The 12,224-nt window shown below is 36.3% G+C and overlaps 1 protein-coding gene across 4 annotated transcripts in view; it reads right to left on the bottom strand.

Moving 5' to 3' along the window:
• FAF1 (Fas associated factor 1) overlaps positions 1-12,224 on the bottom strand; it is a 514,818-nt gene that overhangs the window by 287,274 nt on the left and 215,320 nt on the right. For all 4 annotated transcript variants that reach the window (XM_053895524.1, XM_019449338.2, XM_053895535.1 and 1 more), the window contains one exon: positions 4,934-5,025. In XM_053895524.1, the coding sequence (XP_053751499.1) occupies positions 4,934-5,025 (92 nt within the window). The remainder of the gene's footprint in view (positions 1-4,933; positions 5,026-12,224) is intronic.

Here is a 12,224-nt window from a genome sequence, read left to right as displayed (position 1 = left end):
TGCCGTGGTGAGAAGGGATCCCTGGTCTCGAATAAAGGTGAGAGACAGACCAGCACAGAGGGGAGCACATAGGGAAAACGAATTCCCATAGCAATTGGCTAGGAAAGCAAAAAGGGCCAAATTTCCTACAATTAGTAGATCTTAAGGCCTGGAAGTTTTGTTTGTTTGTTTGTTTGTTTGTTTGTTTAAGTAGGCTTCATGCCCAGCATGAAGCCCAACATGGGGCTTGAACTCACAACCGTGAGATCAAGACATGAGCTAAGATTGAGTTGGATGCTTAACTGACTGAGCCACCCAGGCAACCCAAGCCTGAAGTTTTAAAGGTCATCCAGCTTGGGGGAATAGAGCCCAAAGGGCATTGCAGTGCTCTTGGAGAGAAGGCAGTCAAATAATCCAGGGACACATAGAATGGAAACAGTGATCTGAAGACCACCTGGGGCACACAGTAGGCAGGCTATTTGCTCATTTCAGAGCACATCCCAGAGAGGCAGCATTCACAAAGACACCACTATAGGAACAAAGGAACAGACCAACACCATTTCACTCACTTCCCCTCAGCATGAGCAGGGTCACGGACCACCTACAGGGACCAGTGCAGCACGGACACTCATGACCTAACTTGCTTACACCAAGCCCCACCCCCATGCTCCAAAAGAACCACCCTTCCCAGTCATGCTTGTATAAGAGTTCAGTGTGACAGCCTCTGGCTCCAAAAGATCAGCCCAAACCTGTGCTCACACCTTATCTCCAAACACGGGAGTTTTGTGGAGCTTCAAGTTCCACAGTGGTAGCAACAGGTCTCATTTCACAGATACACCAGAGCACACCTAGTTAAAAGGTGTCACATTCAGGCAAAGGGCCAAACACTGCCCACAACAGGCAAAGAAAACCTCTACAGATGACTGACCTGGGGATAAAGCACCCAGAACGAAACAACAGAGTGCACATAAAACACACTGTAGACACTCCTGGAATCACCATACCCTTGGGGAGAGGGAATAATACACAACAGGGCACTACAGGATCTCTTCTTCAGAATGCTATTATACTCAAGAACAGCATACATAGCTGACCTACCACACAGAAATAGGGATAGAAATTAAGACAGAATGAAAAGATAGAAAAACGTATCAAAAATCAAAGAACAGGACAAGGCCATAACCAGAATTCTAGGTGAAACAGATATAAGTAACATGCCTGATAGAGAATTTAAAGTAATGATCATGAGAATTACTCACTGCACTTGAGAAAAGAGTAGAAGGCATGAATGAGACCCTTAACACAGAGGTAAGGAATAACAGCAAAGATAAAGAGCTTGATAAATGAAATAAACATACTTGATGGAATGAACAGCAGGCTGGAAGAAGCAAAGGAATGAATTAATGACCTAGAAGACAGAGTAATGGAAAATAATCAAGCTGAACAAAAGAGAGAAAAAAGAATTATTCAAAATGAGAAGACTGACGGAATTCAGTGACTCCATCAAACATAGTAACATTAGCATTATAGGAGTCCCAGAAGAAAAAGAAGGAAAGGGGGTAAGAGAATTTATTTGAAGAAATAATAGCTGAAAACTTCCCAAATCTGAGGAAGGAAACAGATATTCGGAGCCAGGATAGGCACAAAGAACCCCATCAAAATCAACAAAAGCAGATTCACAACAACACATATTATAATTAAAACGCCAAATACAACGATAAAGAAAAAAATTTAAAAGCAGCAAGAAAAAGAAGACAGTCATTTATATGGGAAAACCAAAAGGGCTGGCAGGGGATACTTCAGCTGAAACTTTCTAAACCAGAAAGGAAAGGCATGATAAGTTCTAATGCTAAATGGGAAAAATGTGCAGCCAAGGAGACTCTATCCAGGAAGGCTATCATTCAAAATAAAAGGACAGATAAAGAGTTTCCCAAACAAACAAAAACTAAAGAAGTTCATGACCACTAAACCAGCCCTGCAAGAAATATTGAGAGACTCTTTGAGTGGAGAGGCAAAAGTGACATTATAAAGGTAGGAAACACAAAAATAGCAAAAATAAATATATCTGTAACAACCAGCCAAGGAAGTCACAATATAAAAAGATGTAACATATGACATCATATTTCTCAAACCTGGGAGAAGAGGAATAAAGAATTGGTTCAAACTTGAAAGGCCATCAACTTAATATAGACTGCTATATGCAGAAGGTGTCATATACAAACCTAATGGTAACCACAAATCAAAAACTAATACATATGCAAAGAATAAAGAGAAAGAAATACAAATATATCACTAAAGAAAACCAGCAAACCATGAAAGATAGAAAGACAGGAAAGGATCAGAGAAAATCTTCAGAAACAAACACAAAACAAGTAATAAAATGACAATACATAGATGGACAAAATAATCCAACCTAAAGACACCAGCACATTGAAAGTGAGGTGATGGAGAAATATTTATCATGCAAATTGTCAAAAGAAAGCCATATTAGTAATACTTTTATCAGACAAAATAAAGTTTAAAACAAAGACTATAACAAAAGACAAAGGAAGAGACTATATATATAATAATAAAAAGGACAATCCAACAAAATATAACAATTATAAATTTTATACACCTATAATGGATAGACCCAAATAGTTACTAGATAGACCTAAAATAGTTACTAACAAACATAAAGGAACTAATCAAGGAAAATACAATACTAGGAAGAGACTTTAACACCCCACTTACATCAATGGATAAATAATCTAAACAGAATATCAACAAAGAAACAATGGCTTTGAATGACACAATAGACCAGAGAGATTTACCAGATATATTCAGAACATCTTATCCTAAAATAGCAGAATACATATTCTTCTCAAGTTCCCATGGAACATTCTCCAGAAGAGATCCACAAAACAGGTCTTGTCAAATTTAAAATGATCAAAGTCATACCATGCATGTTTTCTGACCAGAAAGCTATGAAACTAGAAACCAATCACATGAAAAAAAAGTCTGGGAAGCGCAGAAACACATAGAGATTACATAACATGCTATGAAACAATGAATGAATCAACAAAGAAATAAAAGAAGAAATTAAAAGGTACATGGAAACAAATGAAAATGAAAATACAATGGTTCAAAACATTTGGGATGCAGCAAAAATGGTTCTAAGAGGGAAGTTTACAGCAAAACAGGCTTACCTCAAAAGCAAGAAAATGTCAAATAAACAACCTAACCTTATACCTAAAGCTACAAAAAGAACAAACAAAACCTAAAACCAGTCAAAGGAAGGGAATAATAAAGATTAGAGAATAAATAAATGATAAAGAAACTTAAAAAAACAACAGATCAATGAAACCAGGATCTGGTTCTTTGGAAAAAAAAAAAAAATCAGTAAAATTAATAATCCTCTAGCCAGATTTATCAAGAAAAAAAAAAAAAGGGACCCAAATAAAATCACAAAGGAAAGAGGAGAAGTAACAACAAACACCACAGGAGCACAATTATAAGAGAATTTTATGAAAGACTATGTGCCAACAAATTGGACAACCCAGAAGAAATAGGTAAGTTTCTAGAAACATAACCTACCCAAACTGAAACATGAATAGAATGTTTGAACAGACCACTTACCAGCAAAGAAATTGAATCAGTAATCAAAACACTCCCAAAAACAAAAGCCCAGGACCCGATGGCTTCATAGGTGAAGCCTACCAAATATTTAAAGAAGAACTATTACCTATTCTTCTCAAACTATTCCAAAAAATAGAAAAGGAAGGAATATTTCCAAATATTGAACTTGTGTCTAATGTGGGGACAATTTTAGAGGACTAAGCCCCGAACCTATGGGATTTTATGCTGTCTTCAGGTAGATAATATCAGAATTAAATTAAAATTGTAGAACTGGCATTGAAAAACTGCCTGGTGTGGGAGGGAAAGAACACCACACATTTCATAGCCAGAAGTATTCTGTGAATAGTGTATGAGAGAAAAAGAGTAATTTTTTCCTTTTAATACATAATAATAAAGATATGTCATAGGTGGGAGGGGAAAAGGTTGACAATATTCATAGTTTAAGCACACAGGTCTCTACCACACAAAATCACCAAATTGTATTAAGAAAGAAAGAAACATGTATAAAAATTGTGAAAATCTAAAAACAAATGTAGTTCTGGAGTGATACTGTACTCACAAACATTATGACTCTATTACTGGCATAATCATTTACTTTGGATCAGTTTGCTTTATCTAGCATTAACAATGTAATATATAATTTAATATTAAAATATTTTAATCATTCTATAAATGTCTTGAGTTTCAAGAATAATGAAAAAAGGATAAGATTCTTTATTTCAAATAGAAAAGCTTAACAAAAATGTATCAGTGCTTTTCAAACCCTATTCTGCAGGACCTGATGAACTTCCCTCAAAAGTATGCCTTCTTTAGCCATGGGGAAAGCTAGAGTTCCATTTACTCAATCTCTTCCTTCTAATACTAGTCCCTCCCCTTCAAACAGAGCAGCACTTTTTTTTTTTTTTTTAATTTTAGAGAGGGAGATGGAACAAGCTGGGGAGGGGCAGAGAATGAAAATGTTAATGAGGTTCAGTGCTCAACACAGAGCCTGACATGGGGCTCAATCTCAGGACTCTGAGATCATGACCTCAGCCAAATTGAGTCAGACGTTTAACCAAGTGAGCCACCCAGACACCCTAGAGCAGTACCATTTTTGACTATTTTTTCCATAATGGAGTTTTGCTAAAGATTTTCTTTGGAAAAAAATTCCACCACTAAAATCAAACAAACCATCCAGACCAAAATAGTTTGAAATTTTATATAGTTAATAGTTGGTGGTAAGTTTATGCTTCAACAAGATTTTGATTTGATTTCATTTTGATATTTACATACAGCTTAAAGCAATGTAACAATCAAACTTTCCATTTCAGACTCCCAGGAAAAGTAAACACCTTACCCAGCATGACTAGATGATGAAGGTGGTGGCAAGTCTGGTGTAAGGACATAAAGACTGTTGTTTTTTGGCAAATGTAGCGATTTTAAGACCGTCTGGAAAAGAAAAATTAAAAACAAAACAAAAAAAATGACTGTTGATTGTACATTATTCATTTTTTCCCTAAAGTTCTTGAAAATTTTTCAATATTATAGCTTACCTTTTCATCTTTTGATAATTTCCTAAATATGATAAAGCAGAACGACTGAATCCAAATAATTTGTTTCTCCCATATACAAGTGAGCATATAAGTATGAACATTAAAGATAAAACGCAAATTCTTTAGCTCATGATGAAATACAACTAGATAAGAACACAGCTAAGAGTCATTAATTTCTTCATTAAAGAAGTATATCCTTGAAACTAATACGCACTTCTTCAAGGATCATTATAACAAAAATTAGCATACTGTAGGTTTTCAGAGATCACAAGACCTAGAAAAGATTATAAGCAAGCACCTCAACCCAAAGACTTTAAAGATAAGGAACTGCAGCCCAAGAAGTAAACTGACTTGGGTAAGAGATCTAGTAAGTGTTACCTGGGTACCTTAACTCTTACTCCAGAGAATTTTTTTGTTAAAATATTCCATCTAGGGTGAATAAACTACTCTTGTGATACATCTGAACTATATCTTGAAAGCCACACAAAACTTTAGTACAATTTTTTGCCATAAAAACCCTACATACCTTTTGCACTCCTAACTTGATGGTAAAAACTTACTAACATACTTCAAACTTTTTTTTTTGACAGAAAAACATATTAAGAAACACATTTTACATCTTTACATCGTAACCCAGGGCATACATATTTATTAAACAGATACTTACTGAGCTACCTACTCTGTGACAGGACAATTGTAAACACTGAGGGTATAGTGGTGAACAGAACAGTCTAAATCCCCTGATGGTATAGAGTTTTACAGTTTAGTAGGAACAAATAAAGTTAGCAACCTATATAGTTGAATATTAAAACTTGATAATTCTTTGGAATAAACATAAATCAGGAAAGGGAGGGTGAAGAATATGGGGGTGTGAGTTATGTAATTTTACACTGGGTGGTGAGGGTGGTTCTCACGTGGGGAATATGGCTTTTGAGCAAAGACTTAAAGAGGTGAGGAAGTAAACCATGAGAATATACAGAAAAAGAATATTTCAGGCAAAGAAAACAACCAGCACAAAATACTTAATGAACAACAAGGAGTCTAATGTAACTGAAGTCAAATGAGCACTGACTGAGATGGGTCACAGAAAGAACAGTGATGGTAAGGACAGGAAATATGTTGAGGTATTTAGGCTAATGTAAGGGCTTTGACTTTTACTCTGAATGAAATGGGAAACTACTGAAGTGACAGGATACTTAAATGATTCACGTTAAAATGAATCATTTAAATAATACATACATACATAAATTTGTTAGCTGTGTTGAAAACACTTGGGAAGGGGTTGGCAGAGAAGGACAGAAGCACAGAAGAGACTAATGGAATATACTAAGATAAGGATGATAATGGTTTATGCCAGTGTGATAGAAGCGATGTAAAATAGCTGGATTCTGGATATATTTTGAAAATAGTATCAAAGAGATTTCCCGACATATTGGATACAGTTTCTAACAGAAAGGAGTCAGTAATGATCCTAAAGATTTTAGACTGAGTAACTGGAAAGATGAAGTTGGTATCAATTCAAAGGCAAGACTGAAGATGAGGACTTCCATTTTGGGCAGGTAAGTTTGAAATGTGTATCAAGCATTTAAATGGAGAAGATAAGCAAGTGGATATATCAATCTGGAAAGCCGGGAACAGGTCTGGAGTGGAAATATAAACTAAAGATATAAAACTGTGCATATAGATGCACTTAAAAGTCATTACACTGGACAAGATTACCACTGAATTTAGTCACGTGGTCACTTCACTGGTGACTTTGACAGAAGCACTAGCAATTCTTTGCTTAGATTGGGCTAAGGAGAAATGGGGATAAATAAATTAGAGACAAGAAATATAAACAACTCTCTGGGGAAAGTTTTGTTAACAAGGGGACTAGAGGAATGCAGTGATTATTAGAAGGGGAAGAAAAATAGAAGACATAACATTATGTTTGTGGTTATGCTCTACTAGAGGTAATGGTCTATTAGAGAAAAATACCAATGATGCAGGAAACACAGGGAAGAATTAGGTCAAATCCTTGAATAGGCCAGAGGGGATAAAGAATGCAATCCAAAGCAAACATGGAGGCCTGGTCTTCAATAGGAGACTGGACAAGCCATCTAGAGTAACAAAAGGAGAATACTTTTGTAAAATGCAGGTAAGTAAACAGAGACCAAGCTGGGAATTTGTAGAATTTTGCTTATATTGCCTTTATTTTGTCAATGAAACAAAACAGGAAAGAAAGGCATCAGTTGAGAGTGAGAATAAGGGAAAGGTGCTTTAAAGGCCTGAGGAGAGGACAAGTACAAAATAACCATTTAGGAGTGTAGATAAACCAGGTAAATATACTGTGACTGCCTAGCAACAGTAAGGGGCTCTCTAAAGACCATGGTCATGAATTTAAAGGTACACCAACACCATGATTTTATTTGTCTGCAGCCACTTTTAGCTGTAAGGCACAGAACAGATGGAGTTGGATTTATCAAAAGTAAGGATTTTTGTCATGCAGGATCTTTAAAGAAAGAGTTGGGATTATACACAAGAAAGTGATTATAATGATTAACCGTGGGATTTAACCCACTGTAAGGAAGGAAGAAAAAACATGAAAGAGGTAATCATCTTGAGCAGATGGTAGAAACAATGGATTAGAAGCCTAAGTAGTGTTGAAGAACTGCTGGAGTTAGGACACCAAAGGAAATGAGCTAGAAAGATGAGATATGGTAAGCAGAAAATCAAAGCCTCAAATTAAGATTTGAGAATTATAATTAAATGATAGGAGAATGGGAGATATAGCTGATACAGGTTGGAGAAAAAAAGACCTCTGTAGGAAAGAAATTCAAGAAACTAAGAGTCCGAGGTACTGGAAGAACCATTTACAAAGATATTTAAATTACCAAGAATTAGGATAGAGAAAGGTGAATCCCCTGGAACACGAGGTCTGAGAGGTCTGAGGGCCATAGGAGGAGAAGTGGTTCTCCTCCTACGAGAGCATTTGGTAGAGGCTGTACAGTCTCCCCACAAGCAAAGGTCCCAACAGACCCTGGAGAACAGCCATGTTCACTCATATTGGAACAAAGACACCATGGTGTGATGAAACCTGGCACTGGCTGTATGTTGTGTTCTGCCATAAGCCCTGAACCTCTGCTGCTATGCAATTACCCAAACTTTTTCTGCGGCAGGCAGGCACCTGTCTACAATCTCTGAACTTCTGCAACAGCATAGCCACATGCATGTTCCCAAGGGGCAAGCGGGCACCTGGCCATTGCCCAGCGAGACCCTCCCCCATAGGGTCAGAGGGGGTCCAAGCCACAGGTTTCTCAAAAGTGAGGGATTTGGAAACACAGCCCCATATGAGATATAATTCAGGAGGGAGCTTCCGCCTGACAGGCTGACAGCATGGACACAGACAGTGTAGAAGTAGGGAGTGAATGGAAGCCAAAGACAAAGGTGGGGTGCTTGACTGCTGGTCTGTGAGAGCACAGAGTTCCAGAGCCAGAGACTGGGAAGCTGGGTGACCCCATTTTCACCTCTCCCATGCATTCGCATAGACATGCATGCCTGCCAACCAATCCACCCCAGTAAGCTAAACAGTGCCAATTAGTGGAGAAGAGAGCCCTTGCACCAGGCTCCAACCAACTGCGCCAACCAAGCTCAGGCCCTAGGAGACCAACACAAGTCTCTCTCTCTGCTTAGTGTAAGGACTATAAAGTGCTTCACATTTAGACTTCTAGGGGAAACAGGATGTAATTTCATTCAGATTTTCTTCTGTTTCCTGGTCCATCTATTTGGTGTTTTCCCCCCCTTTCCTTTTTCTCTTATTCTTGGATACAGAAAGAATTTATTTTTATTTCCCATTTTTACAAAAATTTTTTACTATATTCTCTTGTAAATTTTTTTATTCTATTTTACTTTCTTCATTTCATTCTATTCTATTTTATTGTATAATTTTTTTTAAATGTTTTACCTTTTTTTTCTTTTCTTCCCCTTTTTTCTCTATTCTATAAGCTTCTTTCAAAAACCAGACCAGAGCACACCTAGCATCTAGCTCCCTTTATTTGATTTTTTCTGTTGGTTTTAATTTTGAAACTTTTATTTTTTTATTTCACTAATACTTTTCCTTCCTCCAAAATGACAAAATGAAGGAATTCACCTCAAAAGAAAGTACAGGAAGAAAGGATAGCCAGGGACTTAATCAACACAGATATAAGCAAGATGTCTGAACTAAAATTTAGAATCATAATAATAAGAATATTAGCTGGAGTTGAAAAAAGCATAGAATCCCTTTCTGCAGAGATAAAAGAAGTAAAATCTTGTCAGGACAAAATTAAAAATGCTATATGTGACATGCAATCTCGAATGGATGCCACAGCAGTAAGGGTGGATGAATCAGAGCAGCGAATCAGTGATATAGAAGACAAAATTATGGAGAATAATGATGCAGGAAAAAAAGAGGGAAAGTAAGGCAAAAAAGCACGATACAAGACATAGAGAACTCAGTGACTCATTAAAAAAGAAAGGCATCTGAAACAAAGGAGTCCCAGAAGATGAAGAGAAAGACAGAAGGGGTGGGAGGTTTATGTGAGCAAATCATAGCAGAAAACTTTCCTAAACTGTGGAAAGACACAGACATCAAAATCCAACAAGTACAGAGAACTCCCATTAGAGTCAACAAAAAACGACCATCAACAAGGCATATCATAGTCAAATGCACAAAATACACAGACAACGAAAGAACTATGAAAGTAACAAGGGGAAAAAAATCCTTAACCTATAAGGGAAGAGAGATCAGGTTCACAGCAGACCTATACACAGAAACTTGGCAGGCCAGAAAGGAGTGGCAGGATATATTAAATGTGATGAACCATAAAAACATGCAGCCAAAGTTGCACTTTTTTTATCCTATCCTCCCTCTCCCTAACCGAAAACACTGTAACTTGCACAATTATATGTATAAAAATATGGCCTGTTGATAAATGTTATCCTCTTTATTTTATAGATTCACACTTATAAGAATATTTAGTGTGAATCTATACCTTAGAAAGCCTATGCAGCTTAGCTAGTGTTCAATTACTTTATCAAAGAGTGAGTGACTTAAACTTAGTATGGTGCCTTAGGTATAAATAATCCGATTTTTGGAAGACAAAATGGAGATTGTTATATAAATAAATAAATGATCTTTTATGTAAAAAAAAAAAAAAAAAAAAACATGCAGCCAAGAATTCGTTACCCAGCAAGGCTGCCATTCAAAATAAAAGGAGAGATAAAGAGTTTCCCAAACAAAAACTAAAGGAATTCATGACCACTAAACCAGTCCTGCAAGAAATTTTAAGGGGGACTCTTTGAGGGGAGAAAAGATGAAAAAACAAAACAAAACAAAAAACAAAACCAAAAATAGACCAAAGGCAACAAAGACAACAAAGGACCAGAGAACACCATCAGAAACTTCAATTCTACAGGCAACAAAATGGCAATAAATTCATATCTTTCAGTACTCACTCTAATGTCAATGGGCTAAAGGCTCCAATCAAAAGACACAGGGTATCGCATGGATAAGAAAAAAAAGATCCTTCTATATGCTGTTTACAAGACCCATTTTATCTCTAAGGACATCTTCATATTGAAAGTAAGGGTATGGAGAACCATCTATCATGCTAATGGTCGCCAAAAGAAAGCCAGAGTAGCCACACTTATATCAGACAATGTAGATTTTAAAATAAAGAATGTAGGGGCACCTGGGTAGCTCAGTCAGTTAAGTGTCCAACTTTGGCTCAGGTCATGATCTCACAGCTTGTGGGTTCAAGCCCCAGTTGGGCTCTGTACTGACAGCTCAGAGCCTGGAGGTGCTTCAGATTCTGCGTCTCCATCTTTCTCTGGCCCTCTCCTGCTCGTGTTCGTTCGTCCTTTCTTCCTTCCTTTCTTTCTTTCTCTCCCTCTCTCTCAAAAATAACTAAACGTTAAAAAAATTTTTTTTAAAGAATGTAACAAGAGATGAAGAAGGGCATTATATCATAATTAAGGGGTCTATCCATCAAGACCTAACAATTGTAAACAGTTATGCCCCAACGTGAAACACCCAAATATATAAACCAATTAATCACAAACATGAAGAAACTCATTGATAATAATGCTATTATAGTAGGGGAATTCAACACCCCACTTACAACAATGGACAGATCATCTAGGCAGAAAATCAACAAGGAAACAATGGCTTTGAATGACATCTTGGACCAGACGGACTTAACAGATATTCAGAATATTTCATTCTAAAGCAGTGGAATATGCATTCTTCTCAAGTACACATGGAACATTCTCCAGAATAGATCATATACTGGGACACAAATCAGCCCTCAACAAGTACAAAAAAATCAAGATCATACCATGCATATTTTCAGACCACAACACTATGAAACTTGAAATCAACTACAAGAAAAAATTTGGAAAGACCATGAATACTTGGAGATTAAAGAACATTCTATTAAATAATGAACAGGTTAACCAAGAAGTTAAAGGGGAGTTTAAAAAGTACATTGAAGCAAATGAAAATGATAACAAGATTGATCAAAACCACTGGCATGTAGCAAAGGTGGTCACAACAGGGAAGTATATAGTAATCCAGGCCTTCCTAAAGAAGGAAAAAAGATCTCAGATATACAACCTAACCTTAAACCTTAAAGAGCTGAAAAAAAGAACAGCAAAAAGAACTCAAAACCAGCAGAAGATGGGAAATAATAAAGATTAGAGCAGAAATCAATGCTATCTGAAAAAAATAAATAAATTTAAAAAAAATAAAAAATAAATAAATAAATAAAGTAGAAAAGATCAATGAAACAAGGAGTTGGTTCTTTGAAAGAATTAACAAAATTATAAATCCCTAGCCAGTTTGATCAAAAAGAAAAAGGACCCAAGTAAATCAAATCAAGAATGAAAGAGGAGAAATCATAACCAACACAGCAGAAATACAAACAATAATAAGAGAATATTATGATCAATTATATACCAATAAATTGGGCAATCTGTAAGTAATGGACAAATTCCTAGAAACATATAAATTATCTAAACTGAAACAGGAAGAAATAGAAAGTTTGAACAGATCCATAACCAGTAAAGAAATTTAAA

The sequence above is a fragment of the Panthera pardus genome, unplaced genomic scaffold (assembly GCF_024362965.1).
Source record: "Panthera pardus isolate Hobbes unplaced genomic scaffold, ASM2436296v1 HiC_scaffold_11, whole genome shotgun sequence".
NCBI classification, from domain to species: Eukaryota; Metazoa; Chordata; class Mammalia; order Carnivora; family Felidae; genus Panthera; species Panthera pardus.
The sequence above is the reverse complement of the archived record's forward strand: the minus strand, read 5'-3'. Positions and strand labels throughout refer to the sequence as shown.